Here is a 25,196-nt window from a genome sequence, read left to right as displayed (position 1 = left end):
TCTTGTATTTTTTGCTCCGCTTGACCATTTGCTTGTGGGTGGTACCCTGATGTTAAACTCACTGTAACATTCATTAGTGCAAAGAAGGCTCGCCACACCTTGGAGATAAATTGTGGCCCTCTGTCTGACACAATATCCTCCGGGATGCCAAAATTCGGAAGACGTGTTCCATCAATAGCTCTGCAGTCCCGAAGGCTGTGGGTAAGTTCTTGAGGGAATTAATTTGCAGGCTTTGGAAAAACAATCAATAGTTACCAGGATACATGTATTCTCGTCTGAGGGAGGAAGGTCAGTGACTAAGTCGACTCCAATGTGCGACCAAGGTCGATTATGGGACTGGCAGAGGCATGAGTTTTCCAGTGGGTAAGTGACGAGGGTTCTTGTTCATGGCACAGAGAATGCATCCTTGGATGAAAGTCTTGATATCCTGTAACATGTTGGACCACCAGTATCGAGTTTGAAGAGTGGAATAGGTCTTATTAACTCCAGGATGACCTGTGCCGACAGACGAGTGTGCGGAGGAGATTAGAGAGGTACTGAAATTCTTCGAGTACGTATATCTTTCCGATAGGACATTCTGGAGGACTGGGTTGGTGTTGAGACATTTCAAGCAGTTGTTCGTTTAGGTCCCACTGAATGGGATTGACAAACATTTTTTCGGGGAGTATACTCTCAGGTTCTTCGAGGGAAATTTCGGGGCATGGAGACGGGACAAGGCGTCTGCTCGGACGTTCTTCGAACCCGGACGATAGGAGATCTGGAAATGGAAGCCAGTAAAGAAGAGTGCCCATCTGGCCTGGCGTGGGTTAAGTCTCCTTGCCTCTTTCAAGTACTGCAGATTCTTGTGGTCTGTGAGAACTAGGAATGGATGTTTGGCTCCTTCTAGCCAGTGTCTCCACTCTTCTAGCGCAAGTTTAATGGCCAGGAGTTCTCGATTACCAATATCATAGTTCACTTCTGCAGGAGATAGCTTGTGGGAGAAGAATGCACAGGGCATGGGTTTAGGTGAGGAAGCAGAGTCTTGTGACAACACTGCTCCTACTCCTGTTGTAGAAGCATCTACTTCCACAATGAACATCTTTTCAGGGTTCAGGTGTTGGAGTAAGGGGGCTGTGGTGAATGCGGTTTAGAGATTGAAAGGCATGTTCAGCCTCAGTGGTCCAGAGCAGTGTTTTCGGTTTTCCTTTGAGTAGAGAGGTCAGAGGAGCTGTAAGCAGGCTGTATTGATAAATAAATCTTCGATAGAAATTCACAAATCCAAGAAATCGTTGTAACTCTTTGACAGACTGTGGAGTGGTCCAGGAAGTAATGGCTTTGGTTTTACGATCATCCATCTCTACTCCTCTTTCACTGAGGTGGTAACCGAGAAATTCGACTGAGGTTTGATGGAAGGAGCACTTCTCTGCTTTCAGGAACAGGGAGAATTCACGTAGCCCTTGGAGTACCTGAGAGACATGTTGCTGATGCTCCACCAAGTTTCTGGAGTAGATTAGGATATCGTCTATGTAGATAATGACAAATTGATTCAGGTAGTCTCGGAAAACTTCATCCATGAAACTTTGGAAAACTGAAGGGCGTTGACCAGACCATACGGCATGACGAGATATTCAGTAGTGTCCTGCTGGAGTGATGAATGCAGTCTTCCACTCGTCAGCCTTTCGGATTCGAATGAGATTGTATGCACTTCTCAAATCCAGCTTGGTGAAAATCTTGGCTTCTCGAAGTTGTTCAAGTGAAGAGGGAACCAATGGGAGTGGGTAACTGAACTTGACGGTTATCTTGTTTAAAGCTCTATAATCTATACACGGACGTAAACCTCCATCTTTCTTAGGGACAAAGAAGAAACTGGCGGCAGCAGGTGAAGTAGAGGCCCGAATATAGCCTTGTTTTAATGCTTCTTCAATATACTGTTTCATGGCTTCTTGCTCAGAAATAGCCAGAGAGTAGATTCACCCTTGGGGATGGATTCTCCGGGAATCAGATCGATGGCACAATCCCACGCTCGATGGGGTGGTAACTTGGCAGCCTTGACGGGGTTGAATACATCTGAATATTGAGAGTAGCATGAAGGAATGGATACCGACAAGTTGTCTATGGGGCTTTCAATGGAGGTTGAATTCATCGGGATGGTGTCAGGCAAGTTGGCGATGGGCGATACGGGGTGTTCAAGACTCATGGACGAGCACAGGCAACCCCATTTCAAAATCTTACCCGATTTCCAGTCAATGTTAGGTTGATGTCGTATAAGCCATGGACGGCCAAGGATAATATCAGTCTGGCTATTCTTAAGTACAAAAGGTTCAAACAGTTCATGGTGGGTGTCTTCAATACAGAGTAGAATAGGTTTAATTCGAGACGTGACATACCCCTGATTAATGGTTTCACCCGTCACTGCAAGGATGGCGTATGGCTTGGAGGTGGCGGATTGTTGAAGTTGGAGTTTCTGACAGAGCTGCCCGGAGATGAAGTCTCCTGCTAACCCAGAATCCACAATGGCTGTAGCAGAGACATGGAAACGTGTAGATTTCAGAATCACAGATATCGTTAACGGAGCTGATACAGAGGCGGACGTGCAGACAGAACTCACAAGCATTCTAGGAGGTCGTGTAGGGCATGAACGAAGAAAATGTCCTCCCATTCCACAATATAGACACAGTTTTAACTCTCGACGGCGAGAACGTTCAGCTTGGGACAGTCGATAGTTATCCACCTGCATCTTCTCGACAGTGACTTCGGAGGGTCGCTTATCGGGGTACTGAGGTGGTGAAAAGGTGGGTTGCTGGGCTTCGCGATAGCAGCCTTGAGATCTTTGGTGCACACGGAGAGCTTGCTGTATGAATTTCTCGACCCCAGGCTATCAACATAAATCGCAAGTTGAAGGCGGAGTGCAGGATTCAAACCACGCCGGTAGATGGAAATGAGCTTTTCGTTCCACCCACTGGCGGCGCTAGAGTGCGGAATTCCAGTGAATATTCAGCAACTGACTTCTTGCCTTGGTGTAATTGCAATAGCTTGTCACTGATGGATGAATCATCTACTGGACGCCCGAAAACTTCTTTGAAATGGTTTATAAATTCTTGTACAGAGGACGTAACGGTAGATTCCTGCAGCCACAAAGTTTCAGCCCATCTTAATGCAGCTCCTGATAACTGTTGAATAATAAAAGCAACCCTCGACTTTTCAGTGGGGTATAACTGGATTTGTTGTTCTAGAGCGAGCGAACACTGTAACAGGAAACCGTTGCAATCCTCCGCCCGGCCGGAGAATGGCGCTGGACGGGAACTTGGATTGGCGAAGCAAACCAGAGAAGGAGCGGGGTTTATGGAAGTGCTGGAAGCTGGCTGACTGGGATTAACAGCGGCGGCTGTCGGTTGTGCAGGGTTATCAATATTATAAACAAATTCCATCAGCTGTTCTTCTTCCCTTTTTTCGCCAAGCCTTCTGTCAGGGTAGAGACCAGGAGATCGGAGGTAAGTGATTCAAATATAGTTTTATTCAAGTATAGAAGGTGAAAGGTAAGTATCAGGTGACTTTTCAGGTGCTGGTTTAGTGAAGATAGTTTGTTGCACGGAGAACAACTGGAAATCCAAATGACTTGGATCAGTAGAACATTCACTCTGTATCAGTTCGTTAACTCCTTCTCTCTAGGAGCAATCGGGCTGGTTTGATCAGATCTCAGACAAGGGTTCAGGAATCGGATAAGTGATCTGGAGATGGCAGAACAACAGTGCATAGGGTTAGTATGAATCAGGTAAGAAAACGGAATACTCAGGTTTTCAGGATCGACGGAGATATCAGGACTCAGGGAGAAATGGTCTGTTCCTGTTGGAGGCTTGACAAAGACTGGATACAAGGTGAGTGTTTTTATGAGTTGGCTGATGAGGTGATAAGTGATGACCAGGTGTTTGTGATTTAGAATTCTGGGGAGAGTGATCTTTGAGTGGTGGACTGCAATGAACTTGACTGATCTCTGACAATTATTGGCTAAACTATGTCATATCAGTGATATATATCATAAGATATCAGACTCCCAGGATAGAGGAAGTACAAACCTGTTCAGGGTCCAGGCTCTGGGCACTGTAGGGCAAAGGTTTATCACAATCGGGAATGTAGTCTTGACAATAGTCAGCCGCAGCCTGAAGGTCATCCACGAGCAGTAGCTGCTGAATCTCTCCCTGTAACACAAATATCACTCATATTACACATCTAAAAATAGACATATTTTAACCCTCTGGGGTCTGAGGGTGTTTTGGGCCCTGGAGAATTTTTGACATGCCATGACATTTGTGCTTTTTTCAGTTGCTTAAAAACATATTAATGGCTAAAGTCTGATAACACTGTATTCAGCACAAACTGGGCTAAAATAATATGTGAGCAACATGTGTGTACATGTTTGTATTTTTGAGAAAATAACGTTTATGCATGGTTTTTGAAAAAACTAAAAATTTAAGTAATTGAAATAAGGCCATATAACACATACTAAACATTTGTCCACAATACATTTGAGAACTGGATCTTGTAGCCTAGAGTTTTTGCTACAAAATGATGTGAAAATCATCCTGATCACTCATTCATACAAAACAATATAGTTATTGAACTGTTGTAAGACACTTTTAGTGTTAGAAAGGTCATATGCGAGGAGGCGTGAACTATCATGAATATTGATTGTAATTCACACCTGAGGAGACAAAAGACCCCTTCCCTGGGCCTATCAATGAGGAATATGACAGAAAGAGAATGAAAATGAGGAGCGTTAATGATCAAGTTATGTTAAAAGAAGTAATCTGACTATACATTTTCTTTACATAAAGACTTTAGTTAATTTTAGACCTACACTACCGTTTAAAGTCTCTTCTGCTCACCAAGACTGCATTTATTTGATCCAAAATACAGAAACAACATTGATATTCTGAACTCTTTTTTCTATTTTAATATATTGTAAAATGCAATTTGTGATCAAAGCTGAATTTTCAGCATCATTACTGCAGTCTTCAGTGTCACATGATCCTTCAGAAATTATAATAATATGCTGATTTTCTAATATGGGCATATTTAAAGTGCATTTTACTCATTTACACCTGAACCCATATTTGCAAGCACGAGCTTTGTTGATGATAATGAGGCAGCATAAACTACGGTGGCCGAGAGAGTTCAACGTGCTGCAAACTAAAGAAGATGCATGCAAATAGAAAAAACGCATGCAAAAAGAAAAAAACACCAGCAAATTAAGAAAACATCTTCATCAGTTTCACAATACACGTGTGCTCCAAATACTCACAACACAACCAAATACAGAAACGCGCTGCAAGTAACAGACCACAACGGAAATGTTTCCGGGGGAACCAAATAAGTGACGAACCCGGCTGGGACAATGTATGTGTCCTCTGCAATATATCTTCAATATGTCAATGTCGAGTTCCTTGATGCATGTTATAGCAACATTCAGCAGATTAATTGTCATTCACGATTCAGAAAGATTAAAACATTTATGTGAATCTACTCTTCATAAATTGTTTATGAGATATATGCTCAGAAATAAGATGCTTTCTAAATATATAGACAGACAGACATATGGATGGATGGATGGATGGCTGGACTAGAAATATGTATGTATGTATATATGTAAGTATGTATGTTTGTATGTATGTATATATGGATGGATGGATGGATGGCTGGACTAGAAATATGTATGTATGTATATATGTAAGTATGTATGTTTGTATGTATGTATATATGGATGAATGGATGGATGGATGTATATATGTATGTATGTATGTATATATATATATATATATATATATATATATATGTGTATGTATGGATGGATGGATGGATGGATGTATATATGGATGGATAGACAGATAAACATACAGACAGGCAGTTAGACAGATGGATAGACAGATGGACGGACAGACAGACAGACAGACAGACAGAAAGATTCATGGACGAACAGAAAGACAGACTGGATGGATGGATGGACCGACAGTTAGACAGATGGATGGACAGACCGACGGACGGACTGACGGACGGACTGACGGACGGACCGACAGATGGACGGGTGGATGGATGGATGGATGCATGGATGAATGGATAGACAGATTAGACAGATAGACAGAGATACTGTAGATTGACTGGGTAATATTCACATTTACTGGTGTAATACTTAAGGCATATTCAGGTTTAAACTGATTCCATTCTCTAATTAACAAGAGATTATACTTCAGGAAGAAAAAAAATCTCTTTTCATTTCAACATTTACCCATTGTTTTTCTGGTTTCTGGGCCAAAAAACATCCCAACCACACATGGCTACCTTTCACCCACATCTTGTTTGGACTCACAGTTTAGAAGAACTTTCCTGAATTCCTTTATTGCTAATATACACGAATATTCAGTTTCCTATCACTAAGCTCTACATCCAGCAACGGCCCACTAAGATATTAAAGCTGAATTTTATTAGGCAGCAATGTTGTACCAGTCCCAGAACAAAGCATGGAGCACATGTAAAGAATGAGTCAACATTTCTCACTGAGCTGCACTCAAGATGGTATCTGTCCTATTGGCATGTTTAATGGGCTTTAAAATGCTGCAGTGAGTGAACATGCATGACTGAGATTGTATAGAACAGAGAGAACGAACAGTTCATACTCTAAAACAGGGGTACTCAACTTTTGGAAAGCCGGGGAGCCAGATCACTTTTAGCCTAGTGAGACACACTCTTTTTATTATTATTATTGTGAAAATATATTTTAATAACTTTTTATATTAATGAGGCGAGCAGACTATGATATATGCTATTTAATACATCATAGGAACATGTAATTAACACAAGTAAAATAAAACATTATATATAGATATACTGTATAGCAAAATTCTTGCAAATGTGTGGTTCTTGAAAAAAAATTATAAACTGTGATACTATTTTTAAAATGATCATATATAGGTCAATATGATTTTTGTTTGTTAGTTTTAATACATCCTTATTTTTACAAGTAGGCCACATCATGCTACAGAATGCACCGGTCTAAAAAAATGACAATGTACAATTAAAATGTACATTTTGATAAATGTCAACATCTTTTGCCATATATAAAAAGATTATGATCAGTTTTGTTGTCAAAGATATTATAATATTAATATTAAGAATTACCGTAACTGCTCTATAAATTTGACACCTCAAAATTCATATTTTATGTTATGACAACATCACGCAGGCCACAAAAACATGGTTTGAGGCTAGATGCGGCCATGGCTCTAAAACATGTTTGAAGAAGTCACATTCTTCCAAGGGGGACTCATCACTAGTATCTTGCCAGCACATCCGTGGGTGGAAGCACAAGAGGTCAAGAACGGATATTCCACACTGGTCCAGGATCCACACAAAGTCACTCAACAAAGTAGAATACAGCCAAAATACAGCATTTCTTACAATCATTTCACAGATGTTATCTTTAAAGGAAAATTAATCAGTATACCTGGCCAATGTAGTACACCGCACCGATCCATGCATTGAGCCAACAAAAATTAGAGTCTCCTTCTAAGACATGCTTGACAACTCAATGACTCAATAAGCTAGTTAACACAGTTCTGTATATTCTGTATACAACCACTTAAGACCAGCAGCCCAGACTTGCACTTGGGATTAATAGCTTTATCTGCATCTTAAAGTTCTAAGTCTGCTAGAAAACTGCAGAAAGGCAAAAAGGCGAATTTCAGTTGTGGATAGTCTGCTCTTTGTTTTGTTTTTGTTTGTTCAGGTTCTCCGACTCTTTAGCAATTTGTTGGAATCTGGAAGCAATAGACGCATTAGTCCAGCAGTATAGTCCCCAGACACCTGAGCAGCTCTCCCACGCTGAGGGGTCTGGAATGGAACATTAGCTTTCTGGATTCGCCCAGATCTAGGGCCTGGGAACTGACCTGAGATCGGGTCAAACATTCATATCCCCTAGTGCCAGCCTCACCCTGGTCGTGATGACCAATGACCCAGATATATGTCAATCAGAACCATTAGCTTGAAAAAGAGGACCCAGGGAGAACAGCACATGGGAAGAGTTAGTCATCACAGTTGTCCTTGAGAGCACAAGGATGAAGGCTGAGATATTTGGTCTTTTTTATGGGCACTGGAGGTAGTGGAGACTTTTAATCACAATACCAATGGAGATGTTATGCTGTACTAGTGTGGGAGTGTTGAAGGCAGGGGGTCAAACCTTGGCTGGCTAGCACGGGCTGTAAGCCCTTGCTATTAGATGCCATAACTACACCATTATGTGGGAAAGCATAATCTTTCTCCAATGAAGCCATTTAAAATGAACTGTGCATTCTGACGAAAATAACATTTATACGAGCAACAAATAAACAGCAAATGCATCCCTAGCCTATATTATAGTACATTGGATCTCAACCAGGGTGGGCTCAGCAAACTTCAAAGGGAACTTCGAGATAACTTAAAATTATTTAAAATAAATTATATTTATAATTTTCTTAATACAAATGCTAGAATCCACTAAAATCAAGATATACAACATGCAAATAATTATATTTTAATGTAATTCAGCAACTCCTTTTAATGAGTGTAGTTGTCATTGTAGAACAGACATTTAGAGAAACTTCTAGTATCACAAAATGAACCACGATAATTTATTTTAATTAATTGATACTAGTGGTTTCATTGATGTCAAAAGTACCACAGGAAATATTTTATTATAAATGTAAGATATTAGTATAAAAATAGCATAAATATTCCAAGTTCAGTACAAATTAAGTTTAATTGACAGCATTTTTGGCATAATGTTGATTACCACAAATATTAATTTCTACTTGTCCCTCCTTTTCTTAAATAAAAAAGAGCAAAAATCTGGATCCAGTAAGGCACTTACAATGGAAGTGAATGGGGCTCAATATGTAAACATTAAAATAAGTCACTATTTCAAAAGTACAGCCACAATATGTAAACAAAATGAGTTAACATGATTTTAGTTTGATAAAATCACTTTCTAAACTTTTCTAGGTATATTATATAAAAAATTTTACTTGGTTGCCATGACAATGTAAAGCATAACATAGACTTGTATTTTTCCCACTTACAGCTGCCTTTGACGTCACAGCTCGTACAGCTGTAGGATAGTCACTAGTGAAGGGCTTGGGACTGTGCATGTTGGGGTGCCATCAGCCATTTAATTCTGGGGCTTTAGATTAATTAGTCACATGGCATTTATGACTTGATTTGGTTAAAAATTGTCCCAAATCTGAGTATGCATGACAAAAGATAAACAATAGTAAACGTTGTAGTAAACAGGTTGCATACTTCCAGGAAGGGGTATGCACCAGTTGAGCAACTGCCACAGAGATTAATGGGAATGCAGCCGAATAACTCTACCCAGGAATATATATTATAGACTACCTTGGATGTGAATGATGCATAGTGAAGGAAAGTGTCTTGCTCTTGACAGGATTTGATGAACAATGGGATGTAGTGAGGGGTTGGATTTGGAGGTTAGTATGGAAGTATGAACTCGGGCATTTAAGGTATAACGTTTCTGAAGGTGGGGTTTCGACAATAACAGCTGTGGGTAGGATAGGTTTGGGGGAGACCACATTATTGGATGGGAGGAGTTGGGGAGGGTTATTAAGTTATTGCAGAGGGAAGCTGGAACTGATGTGGCATGTGCTACATTGGACTTGGAGAAACATCTGGTTTCTGAGGTGAAAGCAGATAGAGGAAGCTTAAAAGTCCATTAGACTGACAATAGACTTCCATATATGTGTCTCTGAGGATTCAACTGTGTAAAACCTCACTGGCCGGAAGGTTGGACTGATATCCTGGGGGTGTTAGGAGTCCAGCCCCTTCCTGTGCTCTCTGCTGAAGTCCAGCAGACATATGCCTGAGGATACAGCAGAGAACAGTGACTGGACTTCAACTCTAATGCATATCTGACTTTTAGCTAGAAGCATTTAGGCTATCCAGAGAGTAGCAAAATCAACAATAGATTTGTCATGGAGTTGTAGTCTGATTAGAAATGGTTTAAGAAGGAAAACCAGAAACAAACTAAATGGTGTGCAGAACGTAATATAAACAGGAACAAAATCCCTTTCAATTGTTCCAGAGTAAAAACTGTTGTGTTTTCACTCTGGAACAATTTGAATGGAGTTTGTTCCTGTTTTCAATCGCACTCTGTTGTTACGTGTTACATGCTACTTCACAGACAGCATATAGCCTTTTATTATTATTCAAATGTATAGTAGACGTATACAAATATAAGTCACAACTGCATCTGTTTTTGATTAATTTCAGCATTGATTGACTTGATGTCATCGTTATTTAATTTCAAAGCATATTAGCACAGTATTGGAGTGCTCTCATTTTAATAAGAGTGTTATAAACTGCTTCTTTATTATGTTCTAACTGATTACCATTTGGAAAGGAGGCAGTGAAATTGTCGAAGCCCGCATGTAAAAGCACAGTTTTGGCTCAGAACAAGACAAAATGAAAAATATTTCATTTCTAATTCCTGGTTAATGCATGTTCATCAGAATATCACACAGACACACAGATATTCATATAGACACATTTACAAATGTAAAACTCAACACACACTAAACAAATTACGCAAGGATTATCAAACAGGAGCGTTAAACATCTGCCCTTTGACCCTGTGATTTGAAGATAACGGAGACAGAAGTCTAAAAGTGTGTTGATGCTAGGATAAACCAACATTTAAGAAATACTTCCTCTTTAGAAGAGTCCACAAAATCTTCCATGCAACCTTTTACACATGAAATGTGATGTCTGTAATCGCCACAAATGCAGTTATTCGAAAAAAAATCATATTTGTGGAGTGTGTTCAGTCAGACAGCACTAATTCACTAGCACTTGTTTATTCCTCTCTGAGAATCCAAGACCACAATTTACTCTGCCTCAAACTATTCAATTAAACATGCTGCTACTGCTGCTGCTTATTCCAAGTGAAGCTGATGCATAAACATTATATGAACTGTGTATGACGTTAAATATGTTAATTTGAGAGCCACTGTGACCTCTCAAGAGATATTTCTTGAGAGGTCACAGTGACCTCTAAGAGACCAGCAAATGCTGCATTTATAACAACAGTTAAAGAATGGAGGGTTGGGGGGAAGGAAAGAGGTAAGAAGAAAGTGGATCAGTAAAATTAAAATAAAAACCCTGTTACTGTTTAGCTCATCAATTTCACAAAGCCTGTATCAGAACATGACAAAATGTATTAAAAAAAAGTTTAAATGCTCCATAAATGTTTAAATACTCCATAGAGTATTCATCTATTACCAAGGGGTGTAATATTACCAAGACATTTCTTTGTGAGGTTTACCTGTGAAAACAATCTAAACAACTGTCACCTTTGAGATACATATGTATTTATGATGACGAGAATAATTTCAGAAGTCCTGCTAACTGACAGACAATATACTGTCCATACAATATACACTTTGAATGAGCTCTAAGACAAGTACCACAACTTGACTTTCAGTTGGCTGTGTGCATATGAAACTGACTTTCTATTGTGGAAAGCTGCATTTCTGATCATTTGTACCTCAAACGCCTCCTCGTCTAGCAGTCGAGTCCCGAACACAACAACGCCCTCCGTGCTGACCACAGGACTGTCTCCACGCATCAATTCCAGTGTCTGCACCTTCTTACAGTCCAGGTACAGTGTAACAGACTTGCCCTCCACACTGTAAGCTATCCGATGCCATCTGAGAAGAGACGACAGCAGGGTTAACCAGTGTCAACAATGGAAAAGATTTTCGGAAAGCTTCAATACAGAGGTAGAAAACCAGGGGTAAAAATTACATTTACTCATCACCAGTGCCATGGGTTAGGATAGGTGGATTAAGGGTATGTAGGAACATTTTATGATTTGACACTGCATGGCAGTGGATCTCAACTTTGTTTTGGTACTCAACTAAATGTTTTACAGTATGTTCCAAGAGCAATACACCGATCAGCCACAACATTAAAACCACCTGCCTAATATTGTGTAGGTCCCCCATCAACTCGAATCAAACTCACTCATAATTTTTTATTAGATCCATGTATGTGATTACAGACAAATCATATACAGTAGAACAGTAAAGCTTTAAGTAAAAAAAATTGCCAGCTCTCGTTGAAAATGAATAAGATCTAGTCGTTTTGTCACTGGAAAACACTCCATTTGTACGGGGCTTAAGACACAATCAACATAGCCAAATGATCATAAGAAACATTAAACATATTGTTAAGTTTTAGTGTGTTTCAAAAGGGGTCATACAATATTCTTCACTCACTGCTACTATATACAAGCACTTAAGAAAGCGGCCTTTTGAAACAACATTTAAACACATTCGCCGTTTTCCTTACACTGTTTAAGGGATCGTAGATAGCACACGTACATCTCAGAGATGTGTGTTCTAGATCTTTTCATCTGGAAAGGATAACATTTTAATTAATATCTGCTAAACCTCAGATTTACAAACATTATAAATCATATGGCCCATTTACACTTTGCATTAACATGCGTTTCAAATCTGGACTGTATCTGCATATTCTTTAGCTGGATTGCCTTTACACCTTGCAGTCAGATGTGTCTCCACTCTGATCGGATAGTTATCCGGATAGTTATCCGATCAAAATTACCCACCCAAAATGAAAAAAGGTGCTTACATAATACCCCAGAGGCTGTGGTAACTGAAAATATTGCATCTTTTAGCTCATTTAAAAAACATTATTGATAATTAAAATGCTTTCTGTCACTTTAACAGTCAGGGTTTTGTTTGTTGTTTATGTTTTCGCATTTGAATGGCAGAATTAATAGAAAAAGGCAAGAAAACACAACGCTTTAATAATGGATGACTGTAGCGCAACCTATTACTTGCATATGTGGCAGGGCGGAGGGTGGGGCCGGGTCATGATCCTACACACCGGTCCGTATTAGGCTTATTATGCCTGCGTGAGGGTTAAAGGTTGACTGCAGAGGATTGTGCGGGGGATCTCTCTCTCCCGCACGATCCTCTGCAGTCAACCTTTAACCCTCACGCAGGCATAATAAGCCTAATACGGGACTGGATGTGTAGGATCACGACCCAGCTCCACCCTCCGCCATGCCGCAGCAGAGTACTGTAGTATCCGGATAATAAACATGCAATTGCATTTACACCTTCTTTGAATGTGGTCAGAATCTGTTCCTGAAAACCTCGAAATGCGGTTACAGTGATCCATTCATGATACGATCACAATGCGTATTGGGTGCATTTACACTTTCATTTAATGGGGTCAAGTGCAATCCAATAGCAATCCGATCACTGAAAACGTATGTTAATGCAAGGTGTAACTAGGGTGATAAATGTCTCAATATCTTATTGACACCCCTAAGGAAACGTCATATTACAGATCAGCAAACAATCTAAAAAATATATGTCTTCTGGATTTAAGCACATACATCAAATAGACTATTAGGGATTAAGAGAAAGTGGTATAACACACCTAGGATTCTCCTGGACAACACGGCTTATGTGGTCGAATAAACGCATAAGTGCCATTTTTATCAGTTTTTGTAGAGTGAGCTTGTGTGTGGAAATTACCGGATAACAAAAGTGACATCATAGGATGTAGCACTACATCATCTCAACAGATCAACTTGGTGAGAATTCAACATTTCTGGGGAGTACAACGGGAGTACAATGGTATACTCAATTTAGAAAATCGACTACTTTCTGTCACATCGGTGTATTCAAGTGTGCTGGGAAAATCCCGGAGTCAGACTTAAGAGGGAAGCCCCACTATTGCAGTGCAAAACGGCTGCAAGTATGATGGAAAGTTAAGGAAACAAGCACAGCAACAACTGAGGAACATAAAGCAAATCAATGGGGAATAAAAAGTATCAAAGTCTTCCTTGGATGTCATGTTTGTTATGTACTTCAACGTCAAAGGGAAATTATTCTATAAGAGGTATTTTTTAGAAGGAAACTATGGACTGAAGCTTCCTGTTAAAAATGAAGCATGATGCACACAAGCTACTAGGACAGCATAACAGCATGAAACTTACTTTCCATCAGCCATGTTGATTTTCTTAAAAATTGGGTAGAGATCTGGGGAGGGTTGGCCTCTGTGGTCTTCATAGAGGAATACAGGTGACCGGCCCACCTCAAGCCCCAGCTGCTGAACTCCCTGCTCATCATACAGAGACAGCAGGAAGAACTGAGAGTTCTTCTTTGCCTTCACTGTGGTCATCAGAGAGAAGTTCTCAGGGAACTCCGAGCCTGTGAGGAAAACAGCAAAGAGTCATATTCATTGTTCACATATAAAAAAATAAAATAAAAAAGATGCCTGATATTACTGTTGTACGATTTTCTTTTCATATGACAACAAAATGGCAGACAAAGAAAAAAAACAAAAACACTGAGTAATTTTCGACTTGCTGAAAATAATTTTAATTCAGACATCAAAAACATATTCATCATAGAATTCATTCTTTTTTCTTTATTTATGTAATTTTTGTACGAATTGGTGTAGTAATACTAAGAGAAATACTGTAGATCTGAAATGTTTTTTATATACATATATATGTGTGTGTGTGTGTGTGTGTGTGTGTGTGTGTGTGTGTGTGTGTATGTGTGAGCGTGTATTTATCACTTTGTGGGGACCAAATGTCCCCATAAGGATAGTAAAACCCGAAATGTTTGACCTTGTGGGGACATTTTGTCGGTCCCCATGAGGAAAACAGCTTATAAATCATACTAAATTGTGTTTTTTGAAAATGTAAAAATGCAGAAAGTTTTCTGTGAGGGTTAGGTTTAGGGGTAGGGTTAGGTTTAGGGGATAGAATATAAAGTTTGTACAGTATAAAAACCATTATGTCTATGGAAAGTCCCCATAAAACATGGAAACACAACATGTGTGTGTGTGTGTGTGTGTGTGTTATGCCTATGATACCATAGAATTAACAAAGAAATCTATGGTCTGGTTGTGCAAGAACATTACAAAGTGTCCATACCTGGATAAAGCTGTTTAGTTGGGGCACTGAGTTGAATCTTTTTGTCTATCCTGTATGCCATGTCTGTGTCTGTGGTGTCCTTCCTCTGAGTGCACAGACCGGCCTCTACTGACACCCCCTCCATTTTTTCTGACAGCTCCAGTACCCGTAATACATCAATCAGATTGGCTGCACGAAGCAAAGAGATGATAGACAGGTTAGGCACTCATTGGTCTTAATATTTTGCACTCACAATTTATGCACAAATAATAATAATCAGACATGTTCATTATAGCTTCTTTGTGTAATTATTTATATGCTAAAATTATTTCTCCAAACCAAGCATAATTTGTAGAGACTAGAGCTGGGTATGGACATCCACCACACAATATCATGCATAATGCTATACACATGTTATAATTCAATATATTGTGATACATCACAATACATACATTACGATTCGATATCATGATACATCATGATATCATGATTCAACTCGATTACCATTCACAAGCTTTCGATTCCAATTAATTTGGGTATATATCAGTTATAATGTCCATTTTGCTTAAGAAATAAAAGAAATTATTTTATGTAATAAATTATCTTTCAGCTAATGCTGTTATTTGTTATACAGGGGACCTTCTAACTTTGCAAATTACGAAAATATACATTTATTTTATCATTAGATTTTGGTCAAATTTGAGCTTTTTGCTATATAAAAATATACAAATTCCATGTATTCCATCAATAAATATATTTTCACCAAATTGCAAATATTATATTGCATGCAGTTTAAACAGTATGTGTACATATATATATACACTCACACTCACTGAGCACTTTAATAGGAACACCTGCACGCCTACATATCCATGCAATTATCTAATCAGCCAATTGTGTGGCAGCAGTACAAAGCATAAAATCATGCAGATACGGGACAGGATCTTCAGTTAATGTTCACATCAACAATCAGAATAGGGAAAAATGTGATCTCAGTGATTTGGAGTGTGGCATGATTGTTGGTGCCAGATAGGCTGGTTTGAGTATTTCTGTAACTGCTGATCTCCTGGGATTGTCACACACAACAGTCTCTAGAGTTTACTCAGAATAGTGCCAAAAACCACCATTGATTGGTAGTTCTGCGGACGGAAACACCTTGTTGATGAGAGAGTTCAACGGAGAATGGCCAGACTGGTTCTATCTAACAGAAAGTCTACCGTAACTCAGATAATAACTCTGTTACACTGTAGTGAGCAGAACACGTGAAACCTTGAGGCGGATAGGCTACAGCAGAAGACCATGTTGGTCACTTTATTAGGACCATAGTGTTCCTATAATGTTCTGCATAAGAGAGGCCTAACATGTCTGCAAGAGAAACTGGCTCAGTTTCAGTCTCTCTCGTGCCTCGTGGAAGCACCTATGACTGCACTGAGGAACGCTGATTTCAGATTTTGCACTTATTTAGATGACCTGCTTCTTTATGTAAATACTGGACAAGATATGAAAGCACAGATGGTTATTTATATATATTGATACATGGAACTAAAGCTTCGATACAATGTAATAAGAAAATTTATTGTGATTTATCAATATGTGATTGTATCAAAACATCCCTTGAACTGTAGACAGCTGGCATAATATGTAGAAGCAATTCGTATGCTCATTTCACCTAAATGTGTAACACTGTGATTGTGATGCTATCAAAACATTGCTTTGTTTTTCTGTGCAGCTCATACAGCCTGACATAGAAACATTTGCTCAACCAATGCTGTGAGTTTGGGGAGGGACTATCTGTTTGTACAACCAATGGATGACAGAGGGAGTTTTCTGGAATCTGTTTGACAACATTGATATCTTTGCAATTACATTTAGTAACACAGAAATTACTCCCTTCAACTTTAAGTCACTGTTTAAGATTCCAAGACAAACATAAAATACATTTTGGTAATATACAAAACAGATTTGTTTTAATAGCGAAGAGCTATCAGTTTTATAATTTTTGTCTAACTGGAGACCAAGAAAAGTCTAAAGTCAATTGTGACTTAAGTGTACGTACCGTTCAAATGCTTTGTTGTCAGAAAAACATTCAATTATATATATTTCTTGAAGAACTTTTATTTTGACACCATAAAAAATATTACTCAGCTTGCTGACAATAACGGAATTTTGTTCAAATACAAACTATTTTTACAATGTAAAAATGTACAACATGCATCAAATGGTTGTTTAACATAAATGAATATGACCAAAACGGTAAGCCCTAACAATTAGCTGTATTTAGAAAAATTTGTAAAACCTGTCATTCACTACAGAAAGTAGTCTCCTCTGCCATGTTGCAAGTTTAGGACTCCTCCCATCTCAGAAACTCATGTATCAAAATTATCTCAGAGTTTCCCCAGTCGAGATTCTGACTTGAGGGGTCATTCATGTGCACCTTCCTAGTGGGAAATTCATATTTATGACAATTCCGATAGCAGGTGAAGGCAGTATAAAGACACTGTGAAATTAGCAACAAGAGGTAGAAAATTCTGCTGAGCAATCGGTCTGTGCTTTTCGAAATTTGAACCACTGCCCCCATTGGCCGAAGCCAACCATAAAACTAACTGTCGTGGAGTAAAAATGTAACTTTAGACCAAATTTTTAACACATTTAGCACACATTTTTTTATGTGAACGCTGTTACTTCCTGGTTTTCATGGCACCAGAACCCATGTCTGAGAAGTTGCATGTGGAGTGGTGGTGGTGTAGTGGACTAAAGTGCATAACTGGTAATCAGAAGATTGCTGGTTCGATCCCCACAGCCACCACCATTGTGTCCTTGAGCAAGGCACTTAACTCCAGGTTGCTCCGATTGCCCCTGTGATAAGTGCACTGTAAGTCGCTTTGGATAAAAGCGTCTGCCAAATGCATAAATGTAAATGTAAATGCATGTGACACGCATGATAAGTAGTGCTACATGGAAAGGTAAACACATTTGAATTGATGCAAAAAATGTCTGAAGGGAGATTGTAAGTAAATCATGTAGGATTGCACCCCACAGAATGGGATCAATTTCAGGGTACATGAACAGCAGCATGTCAATGTCCTGTGCGATCATGTTGTATAAAACAGACAGTTCCAGTTAAAAATACGCTAAAATCTGATTGGATGAGCAACGTTTGAAGTCATTGTAAAATATCGAATAAACGCACACCTGTGACCATACATTTTTAATTTTGTATTATTTACACCAAGTTACGTCGCTTGGCAAACACAAACAGCTTTCAGTTTGACTAATCAGCAATATGACTTGGCAGAAAGTATATATTGCTAGAGCCTGATGGTCTTTCAGCTGTATTATTCTCTAAGCCAATCCCCTTCGGGTTTGAGCAGGAATGAACAACAGTGCTGAGAGTTTGGCTGCCGATAGTTAGCTGATTTGAAGCCAGCTCAAAGATTATCTAATCTCCTTGGAAGCTCCAAGATGCAGCCGTATTAAAATGAAGCCCACAGGTGAATATTGATAAGGGTGTCATTATGGGATTGAGTTATGACACAGTCTAGCCTGAGACAGTTAAATACACACCTAACAGCTGACACCTGCCAGCACACCTTACAAAAAAAGGCTCCTATAGTGCCTTTCTACAATCTGATGTTTACGATCACATGAAATGTATTCACAGGAAAGTTACAAGAAAACACTTAAAAAAGACTCAAAAGAGTATTTGGGACACTTGCTGATTTTGTAAATAACTGCAATTTCACTGAATTACTGGTTTAATGAATCTATAATACCACAGAATGAAAATGAGGGTTTGATCTGTTGAGGCTGTAGTTTACTGGGGGGTATCTTTTGAGTAAGGTTTGCTTAACCACAATCCTTGGTATGTGTGGCAGTTTGCAATTAAATGAGGATCCTAAATTTAAATTGCCCCCCTGTTTCCACGGCCGTCCTTTCTCTCCTTTGTTAATTAAACATATGGGAAGAGTTTGTCTGTGCCAAGTGACTGCCTGCTGAAAAAGAGTAATGCATTTTATGGCATAATTTATTTGTTTAGCAGATGCCTTTATTCAGGGCTGACATAAAGCATGGCAACAGACTTGTAAAAAAGGCAGTGCTGAAATACAGGCGAGACTCAAACACAATGGAAAACATCAGGTACTCATTTAAAGGTTCCTCCGAAAGGGCTATGTCAATTCAAATCCTACATATTACATTACACAGGCTTTGTAAATAAATAAAGTTTTCGGCTCAGTGCCCATTGTCACACAAACATATAGAAATGCTGCCACATCTGTTAATACTCACTGGTTTAAGGCACATCACTCTGAATTGAAATGTATTTGACAGTAAATGTATCTATATAAGCAAATGCATCACTGTAAGCTACTGTCATATGGATGATTGGGAGAATACACCCAAAATAATATTTCAAGACTCTCTAATGGCCTAACGAATATTTTAATAATCGATTAATCTAACAATTATTAGAACAATTATTAGACTATTTGGTGATTATTGCAATGATTAATCATTAGTTGTTAACCAAATATTCAGCTTGTGCCCCAACTTAAATAGTTGTAAAAAACATGCTTGCTAACAATAAAGTAAACAAAACATTTACAAAATTTAAATTGGAAAGTTTAATTCAGTAAAGAAATTCACTGAAAAACAAAATCATATTGTGTTTTTGTCTTGATTTCCATTTAAAATGTAAAAAAAAAAATCCTTAAAACAAGATAAATTTACTTGAGAAGCAACATATAAGATTTTCAGATTTGCTTTAAGAAAATGTATATTAAATATGAGTGTATTTTGTACAAGTGTTTTCACTTGGTTTTACTTCTGCGAGTGCAGAAAAGAAAAAAATATATACTTATATTCAAGATATATTCTCTAAGTCTAAATATTTTATTTGCTGCTTCTCAGATGAATGCATCTTTTAAAAAAATATATTTTTTGATATTTAAAAATATTTGTATTTTAATATTATATTCAACATTCTCAGATAAAATTTTTCTTCTGCAGTATAGCTGCTAAAGAATATGTACTTTGTTTTAACAGAGTTTTAGATATTTATAAAACAAGCCAAAACAAATCAAAAACGTATTTTGCTGCAGTGTATAATGGGGTGAAGACTTCTCTCACCTTTCTGAACACTTCAATCCATTTTTAACTCACAAAAAACAAACTCTCTCTTATTAATAAAGCTGCGCATTGCCAGTTTTTTTCACGATAAGAAATGCAGAGTGACACATATATTAGGTATGATTCAATAAATCACGAGCCATCATGTTATAATCTAGCTGCATTAAGCGTGCACGCTCGAGGGATGAGCATCCCCGCAACAAAGTGCGCATCAGTCGGGTGCAGTTTCAATCTCTCTCCCCCTTAGATTGTACAATTTGCGCAACTCATAGTAGAGGTGCTGACCGCACAGAGAAATTACAATTTCGGAGTTTGTAGTTATTTACATGATCTGCTTCCTTATCATTTGACCTTTAAAGGAATAGTTCTTCATGCCTCCTCCACCATGTGACGCGTGACCAACGATCTTACGTCATCCCTCTCATGAGCGCCCATCACAGAGATGTACAGAAGCGAACATTTGTAGTTAAAAAGTATATAAGTATTGTTTTGTTTGGGTTCAGAAGAAACATTATTTGTCGACTGGAGTCATGTGGATTATTTTGATGCACCCTAAATATGCATTGTGTACCGTCAAAAAGAGTACATTCACTTGCATTGTTTAGAGGATGAAATGAAATCCTAAAAATATTAAATTCTGTTTTGATGAAGAAAGAAACTCTTGGATGGCCTGAGGGTGAGTAAATTATCAGCCAATTTTCATTTTTGGGTGAACTATTAGATTCCATAGATTCCGGGGGGGGGGGGAGTAACCAAAACAAGCAAGTACAACCCCCCAAATATTTATACCATGACCAATGGAAACATGTAAGTGCTTCATGCTGCAACCCCTCTAAATGTTCAAGACAAATCTACGCCATCCTCTCTTCAGTCAGGCGCAAACTGCAGTGCTGCTCTCATGCATCATCATTAGAGTTTAATGCAATATCATGTTATGTTAAGTGAGATTAAACGACTATTTGAACTATTTTTAAACAAAATATTTTGTCTACAATTTCTTTGGTCGACATTGTCGATAATGTCGACTAAGCGTTTCAGCCCTATCCAGAACCAGTCAATCATCAAGACTAACAAAAAAATCAATTGTCCCTGACAAAGCCAGTGAAAAATTAAATAATTTGATCATAAACAATGTGATCTAAGCAAGACGTCACACAGAATGACATTCTAATGGATTGTTGTTTAATTTGTGCTGTTGGGTAGCTGACAAATAATCTGCACTGAAAAAATGCCAACCTAAAAATGTGGTAACATCTAAATTAACTGGTTAAAGAAATTATTGTTTAACATCACTGAAGTAACCTGAATACAGCTGTTACACCATCAAAACTATTCCTTGCAGATTACCATTTTTTACAATGTGAGCATTACTTTAACATAACCAGGATGATCTCATGATAGATTGTGTAATTGTGGAAACATTTTAGCTAAATGATATTACATGGTTCATTGCATGTATTGCGGCAGTTCCAAAGTAAAATGTCAATTTATTCCAAAGATATGAGATTTTTTTAGGGTAAATGCTCTATCGAGTTTTAAGTCAACTCCGTACCAGTGTTGGGTGAAATTGGATTACAAAAAAATAAGTTACTGTATTCTAATTACTTTTAGGCACAAAAAGTAGTGTAACACATTACATTTAAAATTATTGTAATCAGATTATAGTTACTGACATTCAATGAAAGTAATTACTTTTAAGTACATTACTTGGGTTATGTAACGATGAGCAGGAAGGCAGACGAGGGGCAAGGATCCAAATGCAGGGTTTTTATTGAATTAATAAGACAACCAAAACAGGAACAAACAAAACATCCACGATGGGAAAAAATAGAAACAAAACACGGAAGACATAAAATGGAACAAAACACGAGAGGCATAAACAGAGTTCACGAGCAAGCATCCATAAACATCAACGATAGACAAGGGACTGGAGAACAAACAGGGTATATATACACTGGATACAAGATGATGACAAACTACAATCAGGTGAGCACAATGACACAAGGCTGGCAGTGATGAGTGCTGGGGATCATGGGAAATGTAGTTTTAACACGAAGACAGTGAAACACGGGGCGGACAACAAGGAAAACGTGACATGGAATGTGAACAGAGACGGGTGAAACAGAAAACACGGGACAGACAACAAGGGATCATAACATAGGCCCCCCTCAAAAGGACTGGATTCCAGACGGTCCTAGAGGGGAAAAGACCCACAAAAACAACAACAAGAAAAAATGACCAAGGAGTGAGGGGGTAGACCCGGGGGAAAAACAGACAGATGAAGGGGGGCACAAGGGACACAGAGACAGACCAAGGAGATACAAGGGACAATTAGACAGACCAAAGGGACGCAAGACAGGCAATCCAAGTGAGCACAGAGAGCAGACAGGCAGTCCAAGGGGGCAACGCGGGGCAGATAGACAGTCCAGGGGGCAACGAGGGGCAGACAGGAAGTCCAAGGGGGCACAAAGGGCAAGGACCGGTTTGGGGGACCTGGGAGGAGGCCACTGGACAGGGACTGGGTCATGGGGCCTGGGAAGAGGCCACAGGACAGGGACCGGGTCAGGAGGCCTGGGGGGAGGCCACAGGACGGGAACAGGGTCAGGAGGCCTGGGAGGAGGCCACAGGACAGGGACTGGGTCAGGGGGCCTGGGAAGAGGCCACAGGACTGGGACTGGGTCAGGAGGTCTGGGAAGAGGCCACAGGACTGGGACTGGGTCAGGAGGTCTGGGAAGAGGCCACAGGACAGGAACAGGGTCAGAAGGCCTGGGAGGAGGCCACAGGACAGGGACCGGGTCAGGAGGCCTGGGAGGAGGCCACAGGACAGAGGCCGGCTTTGGTGGCCTGGGAGATGGCCGTGGGCCAAGGGCCGGTTCAGGGGACCTGGGAGGTGGCCACAGGACAGAGGCCGGTTTAGGTGGCCTAGGAGATGGCTTAGAAGGCCCAGAAGGTGGAGCTGAGGGAGGCTCAGGAGGTGGAGCTGAATGAGGCTCAGGAGGTGGAGCTGAATGAGGCTCAGGAGGCGGAGCCGAGATAGGCAGCGCCGTAGGAGGCTTTAGGAGTGGAGACCAGGAAGGCTCTGGAGTCTCTGGGGGCAGAGCCGTAGGAGGCTCGGGAGGTGGAGCCGTAGGAGGCTCGGGCGGCGGAGCCGTAGGAGGCTCGGGAGGCAGAGCCGTAGGAGGCTCGGGAGGCGGAGCCGTAGGAGGCTCGGGAGGCTCTGAGGGCAGAGCCGTCGAAGGCTTGGGTGGCTCGAGAGGCGGGGCCATAGGAGGCTCTGGAATTTCTGGGTGAAGAGCTGTAGGAGGCTCGGGGAGAAGGGCCATGGAAGGCTCGAGAGGCTCTGGAGGCGGAGCCCTGGAGGGCTCGAGAGGCTTGAGGGGGGAAGCCCTGGAAGGCTTGAGGGACTTGAGAGGCGGAGCCCTGGGAGGTTCTGGAGGAGGAGCCGAGTGAGGTGGCGCCATAGGAGGCTTTAAAGGCGGAGGCCTGGAAGGCTCTGGAGGTGGAGCCGATGGAGGTGGCGCCGTAGGAGGCTCTAGAGGCGGCGGCCTGGAAGGCTCTGGAGGTGGAGCCGAGGGAGGCTCAGGAGGTGGAGCCGAGGAAGGCTCAGGAGGCGGAGCCGAGGAAGGCTCAGGAGGCAGAGCCGTAGGGGCCTTTAGGGGCGGAGCATAGGAGGCTCGGGAGGCGGAGCCGTAGGAGGCTCGAGTGACTTGAGAGGCGGAGCCCTGGGAGGCTCGGGAGGAGGAGCCGAGGGAGGTGGCGCAATAGGAGGCTTTAAAGGCAGAGGCCTGGAAGGCTCTGGAGGCGGAGCCGATGGAGGTGGCGCCGTAGGAGGCTCTAGAGGCGGAGGCCTGGAAGGCTCTGGAGGTGGAGCCGAGGGAGGCTCAGGAGGTGGAGCTGAGGGAGGCTCAGGAGGTGGAGCCGAGGAAGGCTCAGGAGGCCGAGCCGAAGAAGGTGGCGCCGTAGGGGCCTTTAGGGGCGGAGCCGTAGGAGGCTCGAGTGACTTGAGAGGCAGAGCCCTGGAAGGCTCGGGAAGCTTGAGGGGCGGAGCCCTAGAAAGCTCTGGAGTCTCTGGGAGCAGAGCCGTAGGAGGCTCTGGAGGCGGAGCCCTGGGAATCTCGGGAGAAGGAGTCCTGGCAGACTCGAGAGGCTTGAGAAGCGGAGCCCCGGAAGGCCCGAGAGGCTTGAGAGGCGGAGCCCCGGGAGGCCCGAGAGGCTTGAGAGGCGGAGCCCCGGGGGGCTCGAGAGACTTGAGGGCGGAGCCCTGGGAGGCTCGAGAGGCTTGAGGGGCGGAGTCCTGGGGCTCTGGCTCGCTGACCGTGGCAGGCGTGGGCTGTGGCTCGCTGACCATGGCAGGCGTGGGTTGGGAGGCGGAAGCCTTCCTTCTCTTCCTCCTTCGGGCGGACGAAGTTGGCAGCGCCGGCACGTTGGTCCGGGTAGGTAGGGGCTCAGGTTCGACGGCCGGAATCACGAGGGGTGGTTCCTCGGGCGCGAGTTTCCTCAGCACGAGACTCACGTACTCCCCCCACGGGTGGTCTCCGGGTTTCGGCGCTCTCCGCCGGGATGACGGTAACCCGACCCAGTAGATGGTCCTCAGGGCGTCGTCGTCGAACCCGGTGTGGATAGCGACCGTGGAGAAGAGTCGTGAGTACTCGCGGAGGGGAAGATTTGCCTGGGCCAGTTCAAGGAAAACCGCTGCTAGATCCATAGGTGGGTCTATTGTTCTGAAACGATGAGCAGGAAGGCAGACGAGGGGCAAGGATCCAAATGCAGGGTTTTTATTGAATTAATAAGACAACCAAAACAGGAACAAACAAAACATCCACGATGGGAAAAAATAGAAACAAAACACGGAAGACATAAAATGGAACAAAACACGAGAGGCATAAACAGAGTTCACGAGCAAGCATCCATAAACATCAACGATAGACAAGGGAATGGAGAACAAACAGGGTATATATACACTGGATACAAGATGATGACAAACTACAATCAGGTGAGCACAATGACACAAGGCTGGCAGTGATGAATGCTGGGGATCATGGGAAATGTAGTTTTAACACGAAGACAGTGAAACAAGGGCGGACAACAA

At 41.2% G+C, this 25,196-nt stretch overlaps 1 protein-coding gene across 1 annotated transcript in view; it reads right to left on the bottom strand.

Annotated features, from left to right (window-relative positions):
- LOC127652489 (collagen alpha-1(XI) chain-like) overlaps positions 1-25,196 on the bottom strand; it is a 93,299-nt gene that overhangs the window by 56,576 nt on the left and 11,527 nt on the right. The window contains exons 2-5 of the mRNA XM_052138636.1: positions 15,002-15,169; positions 14,054-14,267; positions 11,564-11,726; positions 4,053-4,175 (exon numbers count right to left, since the gene is read on the bottom strand). Of these exons, the coding sequence (XP_051994596.1) occupies positions 4,053-4,175; positions 11,564-11,726; positions 14,054-14,267; positions 15,002-15,169 (668 nt within the window). The remainder of the gene's footprint in view (positions 1-4,052; positions 4,176-11,563; positions 11,727-14,053; positions 14,268-15,001; positions 15,170-25,196) is intronic.

Source organism: Xyrauchen texanus, chromosome 12, assembly GCF_025860055.1.
Source record: "Xyrauchen texanus isolate HMW12.3.18 chromosome 12, RBS_HiC_50CHRs, whole genome shotgun sequence".
In the NCBI taxonomy this organism is placed as follows: domain Eukaryota; kingdom Metazoa; phylum Chordata; class Actinopteri; order Cypriniformes; family Catostomidae; genus Xyrauchen; species Xyrauchen texanus.
This window is presented reverse-complemented; position numbering and strand designations above follow the sequence as displayed.